Source organism: Haliotis rufescens, unplaced genomic scaffold, assembly GCF_023055435.1.
Source record: "Haliotis rufescens isolate VD_foot unplaced genomic scaffold, xgHalRufe1.0.p SCAF_18, whole genome shotgun sequence".
Taxonomy (NCBI): Eukaryota; Metazoa; Mollusca; class Gastropoda; order Lepetellida; family Haliotidae; genus Haliotis; species Haliotis rufescens.
The window spans coordinates 3,107,232-3,134,086 of record NW_025963868.1 but is presented as its reverse complement, the minus strand read 5'-3'; the positions used below and the strand labels follow the sequence as shown (position 1 = coordinate 3,134,086).

At 40.3% G+C, this 26,855-nt stretch overlaps 1 protein-coding gene and 2 long non-coding RNA genes across 3 annotated transcripts; all 3 read left to right on the top strand.

The window, feature by feature from the left end:
• Positions 1 to 575: 575 nt before the first annotated feature.
• On the top strand, positions 576 to 3,070 carry LOC124127173. The gene is made up of 4 exons (XR_006859905.2): positions 576 to 688; positions 2,369 to 2,390; positions 2,587 to 2,642; positions 3,049 to 3,070. It is a non-coding gene; the product is annotated as an uncharacterized LOC124127173 (long non-coding RNA).
• Positions 3,071 to 10,829: 7,759 nt separating this feature from the next.
• LOC125381580 (neural cell adhesion molecule 2-like) lies at positions 10,830 to 15,685 on the top strand. Its single transcript, XM_048398638.1, has 5 exons — positions 10,830 to 10,901; positions 11,028 to 11,375; positions 12,124 to 12,423; positions 14,893 to 15,150; positions 15,645 to 15,685. Exons 1-5 carry the CDS (start codon positions 10,850 to 10,852, stop codon positions 15,683 to 15,685), a joined length of 999 nt encoding a protein of 332 aa, XP_048254595.1. The 5' UTR covers positions 10,830 to 10,849.
• Positions 15,686 to 19,680: 3,995 nt separating this feature from the next.
• LOC125381469 lies at positions 19,681 to 21,324 on the top strand. The gene is made up of 3 exons (XR_007221785.1): positions 19,681 to 19,698; positions 19,932 to 20,042; positions 21,006 to 21,324. It is a non-coding gene; the product is annotated as an uncharacterized LOC125381469 (long non-coding RNA).
• The last annotated feature ends 5,531 nt before the right edge of the window (positions 21,325 to 26,855 follow it).

The window sequence follows — 26,855 nt, the reverse complement described above, 5'->3', positions numbered from 1 at the left end:
AAATGACAATGATAATAATAATAATAAGCACCTCGCCGCAACAGTTGTCGTGCTTCCGAGATAGGCCTTGGCAAGGAATCCAGGGTGAAAAGTAATCTTCACATATAAGCGGGTCCCTGCGTAATCTCAGCTAAAATTTGTAAGAACAGATAGGCACGCGCCCACTTATATCGTGTATCTAGCTTCCAGAACTTTCTACAAAGGCTAGTGGCAAAAGAATATTAAGACAGAAATCCTAACACATTGTTTATGTACTATGTAATTCAACACAAGTCTTCGAATGGCTCTCAACATTCGCGACAAGCGAATCTTCCAGGATTCAAGCTGTAATATTACTGGAATATTGCTAAAAGCGACGTAAAGCCATACACTCACCCACTCACTCACTCTACTGAGAGGAATAACAAGAAAGAATACCACACCCGACCAAAATACGCATGATATGGAATGGCTCTGGTATGAAATATTCCAGCCAACCATCTGGCACTCCAAGAGGTTATCTATAAAAAAAACAACACGATTACAATCATGACAAACTACATGTTTTCCATTTTGAATGTTCCAGCACATGAGGTTACTGACGCTAGCGACGTTTTCCTCGTCCCTGTGGCTGCTGTCTGTTCTGTCCTGATCGTCGTCATCGCTGTGGTTGTCATAGTTGTTGTTTGTAGAAAACAGACACGTAAAGGTAAAACTGCGATGTGAGAGTGATTGAGTACAACGTGAGAGTCACATTAACTATTCTACCATGACGTTTTAGAATCATCAATTCTTATTGGTCCGCTGGCGGTATCGAATCTAAGTTACACCATGATAGTGCAGAAAACCGCAAAAGAAAATACTTATTCAGAAGCACTTCTTTCTCACTTTCGTTTGGCAAATTCCAATATTGATCTTTCTTCATTCACCTTGCTGAATAACGTATTGCGGTTCCTACAGTATTTCCAGCAAGTGTGTCAGTGTTCCGTCGGAAATCTTGACGAACAAATACTGAGAGAGTGTAAAGTGATATTCCGTTCGGTTTCAAATGAAATTTACAGGTATCAAATCTTCGTTCGAAATCTCTTTATTGAAAACAGAATTCGTTTGTCTCCTAATTGAACATGGGAGGATATAGATGCGTGCACACCAAATTTAACCAGGTTGTGTGGGTCGTTGTTCACATTATTGACCACTGGTTTGTTTTAACAAGATATCAGCAACCGTCCTTCAGTAACATTAACTACCCCTGAGAAGTGGGTTATTTGATCGACTGAAACAACTGCAAATTCTACACAAGCTATTCTGGGTTTGAAAGTCCTCACATTATGCGATGTGTGAGGGTAGTCCAGTGAATCGCCACGCGGAAATAGTTGTCACGATAGAATATCAATGTAAACGCTTTCAAATGAATGGTGATAAAATAACTGCTAGTTCAGCACAATGCATAAGGAACACAAAATGTTATTGAATAATTGTATGAGCTTGCTTTTTACCTCAGGAAGTGTTTCATCCTAACAAGTAATATATGATATGATCAGCTTGTGTTATTTATATAAGTGGATCTATCCTACAGCTCATTAGTTAATTTTGCTTGTGTTTGAATTTTGATTAAATGTAAAGACGACCTTGATTGTCATTATTAGTAATCATCAAGGATCAAAACCAAGACTGTGCGAGGAAAGGGAATCAGTGACCAGCACATAAGGGATGAGTTTCATATCCTTTCAGAGATACTACAACTGAGATCCTATGAAAAACCTTACTCTCTCATAAATACAGTGTGTCAGAAGACGTGGTGAAAGTGGAATAAATATGAATTAAGCTTATTTGAAAACTTCGATAATGTGAATAAAAAGGCAACTGGGATGGTTTCTATTTGAAAATGTCTTCCTTCTCTGTGACTCTGTTCAAACCAACATAGCATGATTTCATCGCTCTTACAATACCGACGCTGTTGATAAACAGAAAGACTGTATGAAGTATGATTCATATCATTCAGAGGTAGTTTTGTCACTTTCTCTTTGACTTTGCTGTGCGCATGTGACGATCGATAGGATACGTGGAATTGTGGACATGTTATGGCAATCTGAAGGACAAAACCCTCTTTGTCGCTATGATGAGAAAGATAACACAACGCCTATAACATTTATCATTGCTTTGTTTCTCTGTCGTGATCTTGTTACTCTGAAGACACGTATAGCACTGATGGACCTTCAGCTTCAAGGTCGACAGTTGTACTGCCTTCATGACAATATTAATACTTCTTTGACACTTTTCCTCAATCTTGGGTAAACAGTCACATATCGTTGTGCAAAGTTCGTGTAGCTATCACATTTCATCTTACATTTTGTATACATGATTAACAACACAAAATTATATCTTTCAGGGAGGGGATACTTCCATAACCGGTGAGTACCTGCTATCCATCAAGGCAAACGGGTAAATCTGAAACAGAGTAATTTGACCTCGCATGACTATAAAACCAAACTATCTATGTCATTTAGAGTACAATCTAAACTGATAGTGTTTCACAAATTATCTTGTGACGAGTTTGCCTTGATTAGTTTCTTCTTTTTCAATCACTTCCAACATCCTTTACATCAGCGTGGTCACGTATACCCGGGACACAGAAACAGACGGGAGCTACCAGGAAATAGATGGTTGGTTTTGTTAGTCATCATTAGTATTTCAAACGCCATATGAATTAATTCCGATGATGTTTCTTTAATGTTACAAGGGTCGTCTTGAATCATTACAGTTCTTGCTTATATATGTAGTTGATTTGGAAAGCTGTAAACGAACATACCCTTAAGTAATAACTAAACACATACCATTATTTGGTATCTGCAGTCAAGTTGTGACTTCTAAGAAACGTTTAGCACTGATGGACCTTTATTTTTATTATATCAGTGCAGTGTCTATTAAACTTCTAAACCTCCAAAACGTGTAAAAAGAATACAAGAATATCATTGTGCAAAATTCAAACTAGTTACCAGCATTTTAATGGTATGCAATGATCAGAGTCATTATTATATATAATTAACTGCAGAACATTGTAACTTTCAGAGGGAGGAAACATTAATAACCGGTGAGTATTTGCCATCGATATTCAAGTGAAATGAATAAATTGTTCACCTCTGTACAGTCATATGACCTTGCATGGCATAAGAGCGAAACTACATCTCTACAATATGGAGCACAATGTAAATTGATAGTGTTCCACAGTTAATTTGCCTCGATCTTTTCGTCTTATTTCGATCACTTTTTTATTCATTTTCAACAGCGTCGTCTCATTTACCCGGGATGAGGGACAAGAAGGGAGCTACCAGGAGATAGAAGGTTGGTCTCTAAAGGTTGTCTGTTGATGCGATTTTGTAACGCCCGTATAACTCGAACTGCCGTATTTGGTACTTATCGAACGACGTACTGTAAGCCAATTTAACTCCTGAAGCCAAGAAGCACACAATAGGAGTCAAATATATTGCTTAATATTTTAAAACAAAAAGATAACAATAACGATTTTATTATACCTATCGAAGAATAAGTCAAATGCACCAGCGGACATACTTTATTTTAAAAGTCATAATACTTCTTTTATGACACTTTGAAATGAATCATCATGACTCATCACCTGGGTGGTGTAATACGTCATGTTTGAGAAAAAGATTCAGTTGGTTTGTTAGCTGTAGTGGTCATACTCCTCGTCATAAGTTATGGCCATTGTTCATTGTTCGTTTCGTTTTTTGAACTTCGTTGTAGTGACATCTGAGGTCTAGACAGGGCTTCGTTAGCTTGAAAAGGATCGTGGTTTACTCAGATTCGTTTTCTTGAAAAAAGAAATGTTCACACCCAAAAACTATTTTCAGGTATACAAATAAAAGATTCGCTAGACATAGCCTATATCCGAATATCAATTTGTATATTCAAAGTAACATGGAATATAAAATGGGGAGTCTCTATGTTTAAAAAATGTCCCTGATTGGTAGGCATTGACTTATCATTTTGAATAAACATGTGATTCACCTTTGTCTTACGCCAGAAGATGACGTAAACGTAGACGACATCGTCCCTGTCGTAGCCGTCTACTCTGTTATGCTCACTGCTGTGGCTGTTGTGGTTGCAGCAGTTGCTATTCTTGTCTGCAAGGACGTGAAAGGTGAGTAAACAAATTACTCTCTTACAATGCAATCAACCATAAGTAGACTCATCACCCCACACACCACACCACGCCACACCACGCCATGAAGATCCTGGTTAGAATTGGTCTTCTTCAGCCTATTAGCAGGCTTGTGATAAAAGGCAAGTAACGCGTTCGGGCGGTTAAAATCACTGGCTTGGTTGATGCACGACGTCAGTCAATGGATAGTGTGGTCCAGACTCGATTATTTCAGACCCTGTCATATAGCCAGAATATTGCTACGCAAGGAGTGAAACAACAGACAAAAACAAACAAACAAACGTTTCCCTACTTCAAATGTCTAAAAGGGCTGAAGGCTCATTTTGCCAGTGTTGTTCTTATTCAGTAAAAAATACATTACAAAGATTCCTTTATTACAGAACTTTACAAATGCTCTTTTTGCTTTACTTTCAGATGACCAAGACATCAGGTACATACATTTTGTATTGTTTCAGGTTAAATGCTTGAGAAGTATGTATCCAATACGGGTTAACTACTTACCATTAGAACAACCCCAAATGCATGACCTGTTGCTGTCTCTTGTATAAAATGGGGCGGTGGGGTAGCCTGGTGGTTAAAGCGTTCGCTCGTCACGCCGAAGACCCGGGTTCAATTCCCGATATGGGTACAATGTGTGAAGCCCCACTGTGATATTGCTGGACTATTGCTAAAAGTGGCGTAAAACCTCACTCACTCACTCACTCTCTCACGCTAGTGTTCAACGACATCCTTTACTCAAACTACCTGTGAAAACTAAGACACTCGCTGAATAAACCGAGCCTGGATTTGGTTTTATGTGTTGCAAAAGATGAAGTGATAGTATTTTGTGCATCTTGTGATGGTAATCACACAAATGTACTTTTAGTACAGAACCGGTTAACTGGTGGTGTTGTTGTTGTGTTCGAGATGGATAATTTGCTTGGAACGAAATGATTTCACTTCATATAATAGGTTGCATTGCCAGCCGCATTTAAGTAACATACCTGCATACGTCTGTGTAAGTTAATGTCATCTTTAAATTGTGATGTAATTGTTCTAATCATAGGTGTGGTGAATATCTCACTGTGGTGGGCGAGAGGCTATCCTGTGACATCAGTGCTGCCATCAACGACGAGGATTCCTTATCCTTGCATGATTATGAGCGACTACTGAGGGAACAGTTTCACATCTACACGTCTCTCCACCCTTCAGCTTCCTCTACAGAGTACCACAGTACCAGATGAAGAGTAATGTAAGAGAGTGTCTCTCCACCCTTCAGGCTCCTCTACAGAGAACCACGGTACCAGGAGTAGTTTCCTGAGAGGGAACAGTTCCACATCTACACGTGTCTCCACCCTTCAACTTCCTCTACAGAGGACCACTGTATCAGGTGAAGAGTAATGTAAAGGGATGTCTCCACCCTTCAGCTTCCTCTACAGAGGACCACGGTGCCAGGTGCAGCCTCGTGGGAGTGAACAGTTCCACATCTACACGTGTCTCCACCCTTCAACTTCCTCTACAGAGGACCACTGTATCAGGTGAAGAGTAATGTAACGGGATGTCTCCACCCTTCAGCTTCCTCTACAGAGGACCACAGTACCAGGTGCAGCCTTGTGGGAGGGAACAGTTCCACATCTACACGTGTCTCCACCCTTCAGCATCCTCTATAGAGGACCACAGTACCAGATTCAGCCTCGTGAGAGGGAACAGTTCCACATCTACATGTTTGTCTATTCTTCAGCTTCCTTTATGGAGGAACTTTATGGGAAATAGTTTACCATGATGCGCGATACAAGGCCACCAGCGAGGCTCTGGTGAACGGCTGCGTTTGCGCAATGCAGTCTTTTATACATTATGAGCCAGGCTGTAGCTTGTAAGCTTGAAGCTTCTAACTTGCTATACAATAATAATGAGAAAAAATATGTTTATAAATCAATATTACATTAATCTGGTTTTTTTATATATATTTAATAATATTTACGCTTTAACAATATATATGTCACTTTTTTATCGTTATATTTGCTTTTATTTGAAACAGTTGACACGTTACTTGACGCTTAATAATTTAAGTGTGAGTGCCACGGGTTGTCCATTCACCCCAGGTTCTGCAATTCACTGTTGCCTCCGCCCAATGATCCCAGATGCGTCCCGATTATGACCCTTTGTTTGTGAGCACCACTATTTCAAATATTTATCACCACATAGTACTTCTGAAAAAGAACATTTCGTTGTCGAGTGATCTCTGAACTGAAGATAAACGCACAGGTGAGGATTTGCACAAGATTATGTTATCCATGTACATGTACTTTGTAATGACACACAGACAGATTTATTTCGTATGTGTGGCCATGAGTCCAATAGTACAATGACATTTTATTGTAGGAAAATTCGTCATGGAGCACCACTTGTATAGTGATTAGATTGTAGTTGAATATGTGTACACAGTTTTATTAATATTCAATGTCTTATCCTTCTTTCAAATATCTTATAAACACAAACTGCAAGTCTGAGAAGAATATGGCTATTTTTGCTGTTCATTAACTTTACAAATTTTCTTTGTGATGGGTACGTACAATAATAGTTAGCAGGTATTTGATTCTTATAACTTCATATACTGGACATATCAATAATATATGGTATTCAACTTCTTGGTAATATTTGCAGAAAGGGCACATCGATGTGAGAACATCATTATCTCTGGAATGTCTGTATAATTGTATATTGAGGGCTTGTATACCACACCTGAACTTCGTTAAACATCTGCGTAAAGATAAAGATCGAATAGTTGTTAAATACATTTCTGGTATTATTTCCATCTTTAACATTGAATAAGCATGTCACGATTTTTGAACATCTGATATCAGCAGACGAGCCTTTAAAATTCATATGTTTACATCGTTATTTAAACATTGTTCAGAACATCATTTTATTTCCAACATCCTGGTATTCCCACACGTATGCAAATCCATGGGAAAAAAGAATTTCTCTAACAGCTCAGGCCCAGTTTATATCCCCAAATTCATCAAGGCGCTTAAGCATGTACTAGCATCGTCTAGATTATCATGTATCTGGTTGTCTGAGCAAACGTTTCCAGTATGAGATAACTCTACATTGATAGTGTATATATATCAGGTGCCTTCCACTTCTGCTAAAATTGCCTTAATTGGTGACCGGCTTTTGTAAATAAATATCGACATGAAATTGTTAAGCCAAGATATTTGTAGTATGATACTACTTCTTGTCTGTCTGGACCGAAGAACCGAAGAACCATACTTGTAATGCCGAAATAATGATCCACATTTTAAAACAAAAATTAAATGACCACATATTGTCATAATTGATTAAAGTACCCTGGGTTATTTTTTATTAAAGTACCTCAATCCTGACGCGCATTGTGATTGGTTTGTGGTATTTTGGCACAAATCATATGCGAGTAATGATGGATAAAGGATTATGTTTTTAGCAGGTTACGTAAAGGGGCGAGTGGTGACGAATGGTATAATGGGCTGATCATATGATGCTGGGTTCGTTTCCAAATTCTCACTGATTATGTTTCTATGTTTGTCAACTTTGTATGATCATGGTTTTTAATAAAGTTGTAAGAGCCTTGCAACACTTCGGTTTGTTCTTACTTATTAAGCTGACAACGTCGTCATATAACTGAAATAAGTTTCAAAGTGGAGAAACTCACTCACTCAATCACTCACTCACTCACTCACTCTTTTGAACGAATACCTTAAAGCTTTGTTCAAAAGCACACTCAGTAAATGTGTATATGTTTTGCATTGATAGAATGTTGTAGGTGCACATGATGTAACAAGTCGTAAATGAATTAAAAACTAACATATGTGCCTTTGCTCCAAAGCATGCAAATGTCACATACACAATTCTTGTAAGACATATATTCGCAGGGTAATAATACTTACAAGTGTTATTTTACAATTCAGCGTTAGTCCTCGCTAACAAAACATATCTAACTACATATATGCTCTGATGATGAAAGTACAAGTCATGTTTTTTTTACACATATTGTTGAGAATCTGTGAGGACCCTGGTTAGAATTGGTCTTCAGCAACCCATGCTTATCGTAAGAGGCGACTAAAGGGATCGGGTGGTCAGGCTTGCTGATTTGGTTGGTGCATGTCATCGTATCCCGATTGCATAGATCAATGCTCTTGATGTCAGTCACTGGATTGTCTTGTCGATTGTCTTACTCGATTAAGTTTATCCACCCACAATATGACTGGAATATTGCTGAGTGCGGCGTTAAACACTATAACAAAGAAAGAAGAAAACAAAAGTATATTGTTAAGAGATTATTCTAACTATACCCAGTGACTTTTTAGAAGACACAACTTTTCAGTTGTAAATTGACTCATTTATAACACATCGATAAATGTCGTTTAAAGACGAACGCCTTAGCAACATAATCTTATAGTAGAATAGGAGATAAATCTATTTAATGAACAACCTCAAGATTTACAACAGAATAGGTTCATCTCTGAAATAACCAGTGTCTCGAGTGTAAAAAGTACACCTAACCCGCTTCAACAGCAGAGAGATTAGTGATATAATTTGATTGTGACTTCTTGGTACCTGATGACGTCAAAATGCAATCCTAGGAGATATGGCCTGATATCATCCACTATCCTACACAGTTCATTGCGCTCGACCTTGTACTTCTGCCACAGGCCAGCGAGATGTGACGATTTGTGAGAAACATATGCAGTCAAATTGCATTTTTTCTTCTGTTTTGTTTTTTACAAGTCTGCAAATGTGGGAGAATAGTTAATTAAAAATATCCTAAAACGTAAAAAAAATATTTTGATTTGAATATTTATCCTTTATTCACAATGGTTGTGCGGCTCCATGCAGGGTTGTATGACTAGCTAGCGATACGGTCGCTTCAATGTGTGAAGATATATTGTGATACTCCTAACTGTCATAGTTGAAATAGCGTATTTTTATGATTAAGTAAATCGCACTGACATGCTTCCATTAGGTCGGGCTGCTCTGAAATGAGAATAAACGCATTTGCTTTCAAACAAGAGAAACGTCTGGTCACGTGATATGAAGATTAGCATATGCATACATTCCATCAAACCACGTCGGCTGCAATTCAAAATGAGACCAGGGCGTGGCAGGCCTTACAAAAACGGCACCTTGAAAAGTTAGTTTAATTACATTAGTGTCATGGTGTGGGGCGGTGTGGGGCGGTATCACACATGACAGGCGCACTCATTTGGTTATTGGGAATGGACTTTTAACTTGCCAACGATATGTTGACGAAAGTGTGCGTCCTGTGTTCCAATTGCTAGAATTATCTGTAGACATTCTGAACTACAAGATGACAATGCAAGACCACTTCGTTTCCAGGTCGTCACCGATTATCTCCGACGAGATGTCATACGGACATTGGACTGGCCTGCTAAGTCCCCTGACATGTCCCCAATAGGACATCTGTGGGATGTTGTCGGCACGGAAGGTGTACAATAGAGATCTAGCACCCGTCAACGGGGCCCAGCCTGGGATAGCTCTTCAGGCGGAATGACGGGCAATACAAAGAACAAACATACACGATATAATTAACAGTATGCCATCAAGGTGTCGTGCCTGTATCGCCCAACAAATGACAGAAAATAGACGCCAGCATAATTGTTGCCAATTTGGACATGCGCATGTTTTGCACATAAAAAGTAATGAATAATAAAATAAAAATAATAAATAAAAAGAAAGCTAGAGAAAAAAATCTCTGCTATATGATTAAGATTAAACCACAAGCAGACACTTTCAGTGGTGAATTTCCCTTGATTTCACAGCCACCTATTTCTAGTGTCACTGGTTCTGTATTGTTGCCGACATTACCACCGCTATTGTCATCTGCACTTTATTGGTAATGTGAAACTAACAGCTGCATTCACACCTTGTTTTTACGTGCATTGGAGTAAGGCGTGAACAGTAGAGAGCTGATACAGTCCAACACAGTGACTTTACCTTATCAGAATCACAAAATATTATGTTGAAAAACAAGACGATCCTTCTTCTGATAACAGAAAATAGACGTCAGCATAATCAGTATTCATCTGGATACATGCACACCTTGTGTATAGACAGTTATGATGGGTAAAAGAAAGAAAGGGGGGGAAAGAGAAAAATAATCTGTGCTTCATGATTTGGATTAAATCTTCCAGCAGACACTTTCAGTTCTGAAAAGCACACGTGATAGAATGTGTACTGAGTTGTCCCCCTTTACATGGAGGGTACATCTCCCTTGCGTTAAGCAGCCACCCAGTTCTAGTGTCACTGGCTCTGCATTAGTGCCACCAGTTATAACTCTGTTGAAGACGTGTTCACTACTAAGATGACCTGCACTATATTGGTGATGTGATATCAATAGTTACACTTACACCTTGTTTGGGAGTGCATTAGAGTAATTAAACGAGAACAATAGAGGGCTTATAGAGTCATAGTATTTAGATATATATGTATACCCAACCCGACAGCATTTAGAGGCCTGGTGCCAAGTAAGTTGCATCACAATACAGCATCCAATATTCATCCATACAAGAATATCTACACCCGGCCTATTCACTACTGTTTGGGTAAACAAGGATATTCTTCATTCAATACGGAAATAGTCAAGTGAAACTATTTGGTGACACATCACTCTCATAGTCAGAAGCTGAAATCTGTCAGTATTAACTGAACGCCATGGCGACTATGTTCTTGTTTTACGTTGTGGCGGGAGGACTGTATGGGTGTGGTATGTATCTGTCTTCGTCAACAGAATTGGCATTATATATAGTTGTTTTTATGTTGTTGTTTTCTGTCAACTGTCAATATTCATTTATCAATGAGTTTCTATGATGAGTATTTCATTTATGTGCAGGTCTGGCCTCCGTGACAGCTGACTACCGACACACTGTCACACGTGTTGGCTACGATGTTAACATAACTATGAGCCCAGCTAATGTCAGCTACACATATTTCGTATGGAGGAATGGTTCGGTAAAACTGTTAGTGGTCCTGCCTCTGTCACACCGGGTATTGGTACTCAACAGCAGTCACACCGGCTACACGACCAGGATCAGATACACAGGGGAGGACTCACTATCACAGACCGGACAGCTGAGGTTTACCATCTACAATGTTACTGTACAGGATGCTGGTTCTTACTCATGTCAAACATCCAGTAATATGATGGTACCTGGATGTAGACAGGTCCTCGTTGTATCACGTACGTATTATATGAGACTCACAGAATAATAGTTAAAAAATGAATGTGTTTTATAATACATTGCGGTTATGAAAACAAAACATTAAAAAGTATCGACGTAACGCTTATATTGCTAGTATCATCAACAGTAGACCCCTAGAGTTGACGAGGAAGTAAAACAGTCAGGAGGGGAAGGACAGGAGCGGGACACAATCTGTTAATGGAACAGGAGAGGTATTGGAGAAGCCGACGTCTTGTACAGCTGTGTCACGGAAAGTGTGCCATGGGTATTATCGCTGTAAAACCCTAACACAGCTTAATGAAGAAACCCGAAAAAAACATATATTTCTTTCCCTTAACAGAAAGGTGAAGGTCGACAATATAATTTACGTTAAGTTATAAGGATTGAAAACTCTGGAGATTCAACATGTTGCTGAAGATAAGATATAGAGATGACGAGGTTCGAATATTGCAGTAATTTAATGGTCGAGACATCATGATAAATCATTGTTAATTCGATTTCCATTTACCTGGGGCGATGGGTAATCAAGTTCTTACAGCGTTCGCTTGTCACTCCGAAGAAGCGGGTTCGATCCCCACATGGGTACAATGTGTGAAGCCAATTTCTAGTGTCGCTCGTCCTGATATTACTTGTGCTAAAAGCGGCATGAAACCATACTCACTCACTCACTTACTCTATGTAATTGATATATAAAATGATTCAGTATTATGACGCTTGTTTAATTTTGAAATATTAATATTTTAACAGAGAAGCCGACCACACCTAACGTCACAGGACCTGCCTCAACTGTATCAGGTGATAATGTCACCCTGACATGCTCCTCCTCCTCTCGGAGTCTGCCCCTGGAACACCCCCCACTGAACATGACCTACACCTGGAGGAGGAACAGGACCATGCTAGAATCTGGTGACGGGTCTCATACAGGTGGAGATGACCTGACAATAACCCACATCAGCAGAGAGAACCAGGGAGACATCTACACCTGCCAGGCTGTGGAGGAGGGGCTGGAGTCTGACTGGAGTCACGGACATGTACTGGAGGTTCACTGTGAGTAAGAACTTACTTTGCTTTGGGTATTTAAAACGAAATATACTTCATCTTTTCAACTTTGGTGCTGAGTGACATTTTTTTGTAAATAATAGCGACAAAACCTTTTCCATATTCATGAAAAAGATCTGCCAAAAACAAGGTCGATTGTACGATTCCGACTTTGTCACGTACAAATATTTATGAATTACTATCAAATATATATAAAGTGATGATTCCAGGTGTTTGCGAAAAGATAATCTTTTCCTGCCCCACCGGTGGCACCCGTCACAAACACATGCAAAGTCAAGTCAATTGTTCACCTGAAACACATGGTACAAGACATCATTGCATCGGACATCCTTTTTGTCACTGATGCGTCAGATTTGGAAATCAGGCACATATTTACCATAAAACGTTTTGACAAGCTTTGCTGATGTTATAACATTGAACAAACAGGTTCAGAGCAAGCGTTGCATGAAGGTTTTTGAAATCTTGGTAGAAAGATCATGCTCGATTGTAACTTAATGTTGTGAAATGTAGACACCAAGGAGCTGCAGGCATATTGCCCGACATGAAGGGAGTGTTGACTATTGGATTGTTGAGGTCTTCCTCTTGTCATACAGTTTTAAATACATGTATCAACAAAGATAGACATTTAACACTTGGCATAAATACAGAGAATACAAAAAACAATACTAAATTATATGCATTGGGCAAATTATGATGTCATCATTAGGAGAGACATACATGCGTGAGTTCATAGTCCCCAGGCTGGTTATTTCAGCGAACTTTACTACAGAGCCAAAATACGCATTTTTAGAGAACGTTTTAGCATGGTAAAACACAAAGCTCAAAACAAGGTCAAAATTTAAAATCTTACAAACAAACGATACAAATGATCATGAGACCGACTGCCCTCTCAACATAAACCAAATTTCATGACATTTTGAATGAGTAGTGGTCATTTACCAACATTGGCTTTAAATGTTTGCCTTTGCATTGAATCATTTATGTCGATATTGTTTTGATCTGTTTGTTTAGAATGTGGTCGTGTTATGATAAAAATGTTGGATCGTGTTCCAGCTTATATTCATTCAAACATGATAGTAGAGTACCACCGGGTCACATGAAGAGCATTATGTATCTGGCATACAGCATATACCTGGTTTACCTAACCTCAACTGAGCGATATCTTGCTGAAAACAGTTCATTCCGTGGTACCGATTCCTTATTCATACAACAATTGTGGTTAACAGTTTCTTGTAAATAGTATATGTCTTCAAAGGCGGGGGAATACTAGATGCTGACAATTTCACATCTCAACAACAAGACATTGATTCAAGGAGACGGTGCTTGTAGAATGGAACTGTTTAAAGAAGCCTTCGTTTATCAGTATTGATTTAATATACTGATAGTTTACAATGTAGTATATTGTTGTTGCTTGAATATCTTTTGAAAAGATGTATCCTAAACGGATTTCACGGGGGCTTAGTGTCCCGGAGATGTGTTCCAATGATCAGGGGTGTCATTAAACAAGAATAAAGTTATAATGAAAACGTGGACCATTGAAACATGAACATGATTGTCGAATACCACCGGGTCATGTGAAGAGCGTTATGTATGTTACAGCCATACAGCATACATTCCTTATTCAGACAACAATTATGGTTATCAGTTTCATGTATATATTATAGTTCTACAAAGACGGGAGAATGCTCGATGTCTTCAGTCTAAACAACATAATTCCCATTACTGATTCTTATTCTGATAGTTTACAGTGTGGCATATTATTGTTCCTAGAATATCTATTGCACGTGTTAAAATTCTGGGAAGAAAATCTGTATTCTAAACGGATTTCCCGGTGGCTCAGTTACTATACTAAAGCGTCGATTCTACAGAGCCATGAAGTGAAACTTTAAAACTAGACCTTACAATGTTCTCATTCATTAACTATGTAAGCTATCCATTGTAAACTTCTCCAAAAACGACTCATCCATAAGATCTGAAAGAAACCTTGATTCGTCACTGAACATGTGACGCCCATGACGCTTCTCGTCAAGCCAGATATAAACAACAAACACACAGTGTGGCTTCCTTGTGGCACAAGCCGAGGCATTTACTCTGCATTGAAATTTTCACAGAAACAGAAAATGTTCATCACCATAATGCACCGGACATAAACATAGAATAAACATACCGCACTGTAACGGCGACACCACAGGAGAGATTGAACTACCCGGGCTTTACAATTCCTATATATACCCCTCACGGTGGCGCCCTCTACAGTGAATAACCTCCCTTTATATCTGGCTTTACCTTCAAGAGAAATCAATTTCAGTCTAATTCACTCTGTTCAACCGAATGAAATTTCATACTTACCTGACACAATGCCGCCGGGATCTTCCTTTAATGCGTGTGATGAGCTTGATGGCAATCAGTGGGCCACGACATATTTATCTTTCGACTTTCAATTTCGATTGCTCACAGATGGACCTGAACATATACAGTTTAACGGCGCTAGTGACAGGCTAAAGGCAGAAGAAGGGAAACCTACCACAGTGAGATGTTCTGCTGACTGTAAGCCCGCTTGTACGGTGACCTGGTCCAGACAGAGGGTGATCACGGGACAGAGGGAGGCTGTGTTGTATATACCAGCTGTAGACAGATCTGTGTCTGGACAGTACACGTGTCACGCCAACAACACGCATGGGAATACATCACGGAACCTGACGCTGGAAGTTTTCTGTAAGACTTCCACAACATTGCTGGCGATAAAGCTTGGTATCAGAACCTGTAACATACAAGCATTTATTTGGATTAAACCTGTAATAACTTATTACATTTTCACCTCGTCTTACCGGAACACGCACAATATTGGTTAGAAAGTCGACCTTGCTATAATCTGATAGTAACATCACTCCAATGTAATACTTCAAACATTCTGTTTCAACAAACTGTTGATTCAAAATCAAATAAAACACAACTGTATTGAAGATATTTATCCTAATTCATTCTTATGCTCAAAAATGTTCCTTGAATTGTTTTTAAATATAGTATGCTCAAATATGTTTCATAAATTGTTTTTAACTATTACTTTGCATAAATAACTCGATTGTGAATATATCAACATGGTCTCGTCGCTGTTTGGCTGAAATAATGCCGATGCGACGTTAAATTCTAACTGAACATTGAACATTGCATATCAACATTTTGAAATTCCTTTTCCAACTTTGTTTTAGCCTCGCTGGGAGTTGTCATTGACTCCCTTGATGCAGTGTAACATTTATCGAATATGAACATACAACCTCACTAATAATACAGTTGATTACAAATTATGCGAGTCCAACACATCTATCTGATACCATGCATCCATCGCCATTTCCAGACGAGGGGGTCCAAGTACACATCGTCGGGTACACTGTCACCTGTGTCCTCCTGGTCCTTGTTGTGGTTCTTCTAGTCTGCCTCATACGTAGATGCAGGAGAGTGAGAGGTAAGCTGTTGTCTGCCTCATACGTAGATGCAGGAGAGTGAGAGGTAAGCTGTTGTCTGCCTCATACGTAGATGCAGGGGAGTGAGAGGTAAGCTGTTGTCTGCCTGATACATAGATGCAGGGGAGTGAGAGGTAAGCTGTTGTCTGCCTGATACACAGATGGAGGAGAGTGAGAGGTAAGCTGTTGTGTGCCTGATACACAGATGGAGGAGAGTGAGAGGTAAGCTGTTGTGTGCCTGATACACAGATGGAGGAGAGTGAGAGGTAAGCTGTTGTCTGCCTGATACACAGATGGAGGAGAGTGAGAGGTAAGCTGTTGTCTGCCTGATACACAGATGGAGGAGAGTGAGAGGTAAGCTGTTGTGTGCCTGATACACAGATGGAGGAGAGTGAGAGGTAAGCTGTTGTCTGCATGATACACAGATGGAGGAGAGTGAGAGGTAAGCTGTTGTCTGCCTGATACACAGATGGAGGAGAGTGAGAGGTAAGCTGTTGTGTGCCTGATACATAGATGGAGGAAAGTGAGAGGTAAGCTGTTGTCTGCCTCATACGAAGATGTAGGAGAGTGAGAGGTAAGCTGTTGTGTGCCTGATACATAGATGGAGGAAAGTGAGAGGTAAGCTGTTGTCTGCCTCATACGAAGATGTAGGAGAGTGAGAGGTAAGCTGTTGTCTGCCTCATACGAAGATGTAGGAGAGTGAGAGGTAAGCTGTTGTCTGCCTCATACGAAGATGTAGGAGAGTGAGAGGTAAGCTGTTGTGTGCCTGATACATAGATGGAGGAAAGTGAGAGGTAAGCTGTTGTCTGCATGATACATAGATGCAGGCGAGTTAGAGGTAAGCTGCTGTCTGCATGATACATAGATGGAGGAGAGTGAGAGGTAAGCTGTTGTCTGCATGATACGAAGATGCAGGCGAGTTAGAGGTAAGCTGCTGTCTGCATGATACATAGATGGAGGAGAGTGAGAGGTAAGCTGTTGTCTGTCTGATACATAGATGCAGGCGAGTTAGAGGTAAGCTGCTGTCTGCATTATACATAGATGGAGGAGAGTGAGAGGTAAGCTGTTGTCTGCATGATACATAGATGGAGGAGAGTGAGAGGTAAGCTGTTGTCTGTCTGATACATAGATGGAGGAGAGTGAGAGGTAAGCTGTTGTGTGCCTGATACATAGATGGAGGAAAGTGAGAGGTAAGCTGTTGTCTGCATGATACATAGATGCAGGCGAGTTAGAGGTAAGCTGCTGTCTGCATTATACATAGATGGAGGAGAGTGAGAGGTAAGCTGTTGTCTGCATGATACGAAGATGCAGGCGAGTTAGAGGTAAGCTGCTGTCTGCATGATACATAGATGGAGGAGAGTGAGAGGTAAGCTGTTGTCTGTCTGATACATAGATGCAGGCGAGTTAGAGGTAAGCTGCTGTCTGCATTATACATAGATGGAGGAGAGTGAGAGGTAAGCTGTTGTCTGCATGATACATAGATGGAGGAGAGTGAGAGGTAAGCTGTTGTCTGACTGATACATAGATGCAGGCGAGTTAGAGGTAAGCTGCTGTCTGCATGATACATAGATGGAGGAGAGTGAGAGGTAAGCTGTTGTCTGCATGATACATAGATGGAGGAGAGTGAGAGGTAAGCTGTTGTCTGCATGATACATAGATGGAGGAGAGTGAGAGGTAAGCTGTTGTCTGCATGATACATAGATGGAGGAGAGTGAGCGGTAAGCTGTTGTCTGCCTGATACATAGATGGAGGAGAGTGAGAGGTGAGCTGTTGTCTGCATGATACATAGATGGAGGAGAGTGCGAGGTAAGCTGTTGTCTGCCTGATACATAGATGGAGGAGAGTGAGAGGTGAGCTGTTGTCTGCATGATAAATAGATGGAGGAGAGTGAGAGGTGAGCTGTTGTCTGCCTGATACATAGATGGAGGAGAGTGAGAGGTGAGCTGTTGTCTGCATGATAAATAGATGGAGGAGAGTGAGAGGTAAGCTGTTGTCTGTCTGATACATAGATGGAGGAGAGTGAGAGGTAAGCTGTTGTCTGCCTGATACGAAGATGCAGGAGAGTGAGAGGTAAGCTGTTGTCTGTCTGATACGTAGATGTAGGAGTGTGAGAGGTAAGCTGTTGTCTGACTGATACGAAGATGCAGGAGATTGAGAGGTAAGCTGTTGTCTGCATGATACGAAGATGCAGGAGAGTGAGAGGTAAGCAGTTGTCTGTCTGATACGAAAATGCAGGAGAGTGAGAGGTAAGCTGTTGTCTGTCTGATACGAAGATGCAGGAGAGTGAGAGGTAAGCTGTTGTCTGTCTGATACGAAAATGCAGGAGAGTGAGAGGTAAGCTGTTGTCTGCCTGATACGAAGATGCAGGAGAGTGAGAGGTAAGCTGTTGTCTGCCTGCTACGAAGATGCAGGAGAGTGAGAGGTAAGCTGTTGTCTGCATGATACGAAGATGCAGGAGCGTGAGAGGTAAGCTGTTGTCTGCCTGCTACGAAGATGCAGGAGAGTGAGACGTAAGCTGTTGTCTGTCTGATACATAGATGAAGGAGAGTTAGAGGTAAGCTGCTGTCTGCCTGATACATAGATGGAGGAGAGTGAGAGGTAAGCTGTTGTCTGCCTGATACGTAGATGCAGGAGAGTGAGAGGTAAGCTGCTGTCTGCCTGATACATAGATGAAGGAGAGTGAGAGGTAAGCTGTTGTCTGCCTGATACATAGATACAGGGGGTGAGAGGTAAGCTGTTGTCTGCCTGATACATAGATACAGGGGGTGAGAGGTAAGCTGTTGTCTGCCTGATACATAGATACAGGGGGTGAGAGGTAAGCTGTTGTCTGTCTGATACGTAGATGCAGGAGAGTGAGAGGTAAGCTGTTGTCTGCATCATACGAAGATGGAGGAGAGTGAGAGGTAAGCTGTTTTCTGTCTGATACGAAGATGCAGGAGAGTGAGAGGTAAGCTGTTGTCTGCCTGATACGAAGATGCATGAGAGTGAGAGGTAAGCTGTTGTCTGCCTGATACGAAGATGCAGGAGAGTGAGAGGTAAGCTGTTGTCTGCCTGATACGAAGATGCAGGAGAGTGAGAGGTAAGCTGTTGTCTGTCTGATACATAGATGCAGGAGAGTGAGAGGTAAGCTGTTGTCTGCATGATACGAAGATGCAGGAGAGTGAGAGGTAAGCTGCTGTCTGCCTGATACATAGATGGAGGAGAGTGAGAGGTAAGCTGTTGTCTGACTGATACATAGATGCAGGAGAGTGAGAGGTAAGCTGTTGTCTGCCTGATACGAAGATGCAGGAGAGTGAGAGGTAAGCTGTTGTCTGTCTGATACATAGATGCAGGAGAGTGAGAGGTAAGCTGTTGTCTGCATGATACGAAGATGCAGGAGAGTGAGAGGTAAGCTGCTGTCTGCCTGATACATAGATGGAGGAGAGTGAGAGGTAAGCTGTTGTCTGACTGATACATAGATGCAGGAGAGTGAGAGGTAAGCTGTTGTCTGCCTGATACGAAGATGCAGGAGAGTGAGAGGTAAGCTGTTGTCTGCATGATACGTAGATGGAGGAGAGTGCGAGGTAAGCTGTTGTCTGCCTGATGATACGAAGATGCAGGAGAGTGAGAGGTAAGTTGTTGGCATTGACTGAAGCTGCAAGCATGTGACTGAAAGTGCCAGTGATCTTTGGGAGATGGAGCAATCACGGAAATATTTCCTGATAACAGTGACACTTGCCGAATGTATGTACTGGACTTTATACTACTGTGTAACAACTGGTAATAGCTCTTTGTTTTGCTTTTCAGAAAATCGGAAATTAAGGTAAGTAAAACAGATATCACAACAGAATTTAACGAATGTACATTTCTTAATGGTCATCACATCTTTGTACAATTTATCTAACAAATAAAAGATAAAACGTAAATTGAGTTTGGTCTACATTAGGATTTTGACTTAGTAAAAGTTGACATTCAATGAAAAGGTTCAGAGGAAGAGTAATTATTTATTTATTTTGTCATATAGTATTTCTGTTACTGTAAGTTTGTCACCTCTAGGTACGCTGCCTACCTGACAGTACGGAACAACAGAGCGTCAAATGTCAGCAACGAGTCTCCCTACGCCACAGTCTTTGCCGAGGGTGTCCGGTTGTCCTTCTCCAGCATCAGGTACTAAGGAGTTATCTGACTAAGAACACGACTGTTTCATTGCATAAACATAGGGAATATGTCACGGTTCTTTTTCTTTCGGGAAATCAGTAATAAAGTTAAAACTAGTTCAAAATAATAAATCTCTAGACATTGAATGCTGTATTATTGCGATCTAATAAACATTCAACTACTTCAGGCAAATGATTCAAAGAATACGTCTCTTACTGAAGTTATTACACAACATGACCTGTGAAGATCCGGGGTAGAATAGGTCTTCAGCAACCCATGCTTGCCGTAAAATGGGACTATGGTTGTCATAAGAGGCGACTAACGGGGTCGGGTGGTCAGGCCCGCTGACTTGGTTGATGCATGTCATCGTATGCCAATTACGTGGATCGATGGTCATGATGTCAGTCACTGGATTGTCTGGTCCAGACTCGATTATTTACAGACCGCCATCATATAGCTGGAATATTGCTGATTGCGGCGTTAAACAACAAGCAAACAACAAACAATATTACACCACATATAAAACTGTATGCGTTATTACGTAAACACTTAGCGTTTTTAATGATTCGTGAACGCGTTGGGTTTTTCGTTACATGTATTTCGTTTGGGCTACAAATTTGACAGACATATAATGTATGTTCCATTTTTATAATAATTCAATTTCAAGTATAAAGTCAAATTATTTGAATATCGAAATAGTGAGTGAGTGAGTGAGTATGGTTTTACGCCGCTTTTAGCAATATTCCAGCAATATCACGGCGGTGACACCAGAAATGGGCTTCACACATTGTACCCATGTCGGAAATTGAATCCGGGTTTTCGGTGTGATGAGCGAACGCTTTAACCACTAGGCTACCCGACCGCCCCTAATATCGAAATAGAATGTCCCCAGTGTTCAAGTGTTGAATGAGAAACCTCTGTTTCCTACATTCCTTTCCCCATAATTTTTATCTCTTCTATTATAAACCACAGGCAAGCTGCCTACCTGCCAGGAGTGAGTAACAGAGAATATTGTTCCACCAGCGAGCTCCACAATGCTACATTCAATGACGAGGATGTCAGTTCGGCTAAGTCAGGCCACGGGTCTAAATTCTACTGCTGACTCTAGGGCTTACTGCGAGACTACAAGGATCTTCAGTCAGAGTAACGCTTCCACATCTACGCGTCTCTGTATCCTTCACTGTACAACAACAGGAGCAGATGCAGGCTGACGTGAGATAGATGCAGTGGATCGATGACTTCTAACCAAAAGAATGCATGCATAGGCACACACACACACACACACACACACACACACACACACACACACACACACACACACACACACACACACACACACACACACACACACACACACACACACACACACACACACACACACACACACACACACTCACACACACTCACACTCACACTCACTCACACTCACACTCACACACATGTGTATATGTATGTATATATAATATATAAACAAGTGATTTCATCAGGTGTGGGCAGTCGGGTAGCCTAGTACAATGTGTGAAGCCCATTACTGGTGTCCCCCGCCGTGATATTGCTGGAATATTGCTAAAAGCGGCGTAAAACCATACTCACTCACTCACTCACTCATCAGGTGTATAAGTTTAAAATATAAAAAAACCAGAATCCAGGTATTCGTGCTTGTCAAAACTCCTTTATGTGTATATAATATGTATATGTATATTATATTATATTATATATTAGTATCTTATATTATATATTTGTACGTAAGATTAATAAGATTAATAGAATTAATAATTAATTAATAAATATAGACACAGGCACACTCGCTAACACACACATACGCACACACATATAAACACACACACACACACACACACGCACGCACGCACGCACGCACGCACACACACACACACACAAGATTATGATTATAAGAGTAAATAATCGTGTTTCATTTTTTATAATCGCTGTCTCTGTCAGTCAGACAACCATAGTATACGTTGCCATATCTGTAAATAGAGTAATCTTTTGTTCCTTGTCTTATCGGTGATTATACCAACCATGTTCTCTTTCACTGTGCAATTTTAGGGTGTTAAAATGTTAAAGTGTTAAAATTTAAACTATTTTACCTAATAATCTGTTGATTTTTAATGTTAAATGATTCATACCACAGTGATATCGTCATATAATGCAAATGTGTCTCCTCGTTACACGGAAAAATGAGGGAAATAGGGTTTTCAAACTTAATAAAATCTGTGTCATCTCTCATTTCCTCTTCTCATTTCCTCGTCGCCTTGAAATGTTTTCTTTTCCTGATCCGATCAATATCGGATGCAAATTTATTTTAAAATGTCACTTCAGTATTTTTCAAAACACACTAAATCTAAAGTGCTCTGTTATCCCTGCTTAAAGAACAATCCCAAACTGCAATATAACTAGTATGAATTCTTATAACACTTTATATGCTATCACTGACTGTACACGCTTTCAATGTATTATTTAAAGACCAACGTCATACAGCTGGAATATTGCGTTCAACAACAAACAAATTTTCATTTGACCAGTTCTTGACGTCACAGCACGTTAAACTTGGCATTCAAACTGCCAAATCGATTTGAATAGCGTTGTCGTATAGTTTATGTTTCTACACAACTTTCAAGTTCAAGTCACACTGATTGGTCCATGTCGCACTTCTTTCGTGTTTATCATGTGATGGTGTGATTAAATCGATATTAAGGAAAAGAATTGTTTTCTTGTTCAGTGCCCTGGATCATTAATTAATAGTGTATTTAATGCAGCTGACAATATAATATGAGGGCGACGTAAGATAACATAACATAAGAAAATGTCCTCTGAATACCTGGGCGAGGTGAGAGTATTGGTGAACTGTAGGCACATTATTTGCTGTTCCGTTCAGTGTAAAGCTACGTTGCCTTAACTTGAATAAGGAACCAACGAGAAATCCACTAAGCTTAATTACGTGAGAACTCAGTGTAGAACCGTGCACCAGACATTACATGGGTGTAGCCCAGCTACTGTAGAACCATGCATTACAGGTATATAACGCAGCTACTGTAGAACCATGCATTACAGGTATATAACGCAGTTACTGTAGAACCATGCATTACAGGTATATAACGCAGTTACTGTAGAACCATGCATTACAGGTATGTAACGCAGCTACTGTAGAACCATGCATTGCAGGTATATAACGCAGCTACTGTAGAACCATGCATTACAGTTAAATAACGCAGTTACTGTAGAACCATGCACTACAGTTAAATAACGCAGCTACTGTAGAACCATGCATTACAGGTATATAACGCAGTTACTGTAGAACCATGCATTACAGGTATATAACGCAGCTACTGTAGAACCATGCATTACAGGTATATAACGCAGCTACTGTAGAACCATGCATTACAGGTATATAACGCAGCTACTGTAGAACCATGCATTACAGGTATATAACGCAGTTACTGTAGAACCATGCATTACAGGTATATAACGCAGTTACTGTAGAACCATGCATTACAGTTAAATAACGCAGCTACTGTAGAACCATGCATTACAGGTATATAACGCAGTTACTGTAGAACCATGCATTACAGGTATATAACGCAGTTACTGTAGAACCATGCATTACAGGTATATAACGCAGTTACTGTAGAACCATGCATTACAGGTATATAACGCAGCTAATGTAGAACCATGCATTACAGGTATATAACGCAGCTACTGTAGAACCATGCATTACAGGTATATAACGCAGCTACTGTAGAACCATGCATTACAGGTATATAACGCAGTTACTGTAGAACCATGCATTACAGTTAAATAACGCAGCTACTGTAGAACCATGCATTACAGGTATATAACGCAGTTACTGTAGAACCATGCATTACAGGTATATAACGCAATCACTGTAGAACCATGCATTACAGGTATATAACGCAGTTACTGTAGAACCATGCATTACAGTTAAATAACGCAGCTACTGTAGAACCATGCATTACAGGTATATAACGCAGTTACTGTAGAACCATGCATTACAGGTATATAACGCAGCTACTGTACAACGATGCATTACAGGTATATAACGCAGCTACTGTAGAACCATGCATTACAGGTATATAACGCAATCACTGTAGAACCATGCATTACAGGTATATAACGCAGCTACTGTAGAACCATGCATTACAGGTATATGACGCAGTTACTGTAGAACCATGCATTACAGTTAAATAACGCAGCTACTGTAGAACCATGCATTACATGTATATAACGCAGCTACTGTAGAACCATGCATTGCAGGTATATAACGCAGTTACTGTAGAACCATGCATTACAGGTATATAACGCAGCTACTGTAGAACCATGCATTACAGGTATATAACGCAATCACTGTAGAACCATGCATTACAGGTATATAACGCAGCTACTGTAGAACCATGCATTACAGGTATATAACGCAATCACTGTAGAACCATGCATTACAGGTTTATAACGCAGTTACTGTAGAGGTGAGGTGGGGTGAAATGGGGTTTAACGTCGCGTCCAAGATTATTGCATATATGTAGCGACGTGCATGTACGTGTGTGTGTTTGTGTGGCTGCTTGTACTAGTCCGGACTGATGACGATTTATAGTGCTACCTCACTGAGATACCATGCCGTAGTTTAACAAGAATACCCTACTCAGACACAGTATTCTGACTCCGAGCCGACCGGTCCTTGTTTTAGCCCCTTAATGCCGAGCGCCAGCCAGGGTAACAACAAGTACCATCTTTTGACGTCTTTTGGTATGACGCGGCCGGGGATCGAACCCCTGACCTTCCGCTCTCCGGGCGGACGCTCTACCACTAGACCACGGAGGCGGTCTAATCACTGTAGAACCATGCATTATAGGTATATAAAGCAATCACTGTAGAACCATGCATTACAGGGATATAACGCAGTTATTGTAGAACCATGTACCAGACATTACATTGTGTGGCCCAGCTGCTGTAGAACCACGCATGATTTACAAGTTACTAGCCCCGCTGAAACCCAATCATTTATAGCACACAATGAATCTCCGAAGAGTTGTTAAAAACAATAAAACCCACAATCGTAGGAAAAGTATAGTTTATTATTTACCATCAAGTAGTGATAATACCAGGTGTTCGCTAAAAGGCGAGAGTAGCCTGCCTCGCAGATGACGCCCATCACAAACACATGAAAAGGTAAGTCAAGTGTTCACCTGAACAAACAACATTGAGTCACAAAAACAAATTACTCTTTCAGTTATATCATATGAGCAATGGCAATAGATCTGCTCTTTCCATTTTAGCAAATGTAGCAGGTACAACTACGTTAAAAACGAACACGCTTATGACGAACTGACGGATATAACGTACTGTTCTTTCGTCAAAGGCATTTGCTGTATATATCCTATATACATGGTTATAACGAACTACGGTTATATCGAATTAAAATAAGTGGTCCCTTTGGGTTCGTTATAATCGTAGTTTATTGTTGTTCCTTGTTACAGGTATATAACGCAGCTACTGTAGAACCATGCATTGCAGGTATATAACGCAGCTACTGTAGAACCATGCATTGCAGGTATATAACGCAGCTACTGTAGAACCATGCATTACAGGTATATAACGCAGCTACTGTAGAACCATGCATTACAGGTATATAACGCAGCTACTGTAGAACCATGCATTACAGGTATATAACGCAGTTACTGTAGAACCATGCATTACAGGTATATAACGCAGCTACTGTAGAACCATGCATTACAGGTATATAACGCAGTTACTGTAGAACCATGCATTACAGGTTTATAACGCAGTTACTGTAGAACCATGTACTACAGTTAAATAACGCAGCTACTGTAGAACCATGCATTACAGGTATATAACGCAATCACTGTAGAACCATGCATTACATGTATATAACGCAGCTACTGTAGAACCATGCATTACAGGTATATAACGCAGCTACTGTAGAACCATGCATTACAGGTATATAACGCAGCTACTGTAGAACCATGCATTACATGTATATAACGCAGCTACTGTAGAACCATGCATTACAGGTATATAACGCAGCTACTGTAGAACCATGCATTACAGGTATATAAAGCAGTTACTGTAGAACCATGCATTGCAGGTCTATAACGCAGCCACTGTAGAACCATGCATTACACGTATATAACGCAGGTACTGTAGAACCATGCATTACAGGTATATAGCGCAGCTACTGTAGAACCATGCATTACAGGTATATAACGCAATCACTGTAGAACCATGCATTACAGTTAAATAACGCAGCTACTGTACAACCATGCATTACAGGTATATAACGCAGCTACTGTAGAACCATGCATTACAGGTATATAACGCAGCTACTGTAGAACCATGCATTACAGGTATATAACGCAGTTACTGTAGAACCATGCACTACAGTTAAATAACGCAGCTACTGTACAACCATGCATTACAGGTATATAACGCAATCACTGTAGAACCATGCATTACAGGTATATAACGCAGCTACTGTAGAACCATGCATTACAGGTATATAACGCAGCTACTGTAGAACCATGCATTACAGGTATATAACGCAGCTACTGCAGAACCATGCATTACAGGTATATAACGCAGCTACTGTAGAACCATGCATTACATGTATATAACGCAGCTACTGTAGAACCATGCATTACAGGTATATAACGCAGTTACTGTAGAACCATGCATTACAGGTATATAACGCAGTTACTGTAGAACCATGCATTACAGGTATACAACGCAGCTACTGTAGAACCATGCATTACAGTTAAATAACGCAGCTAC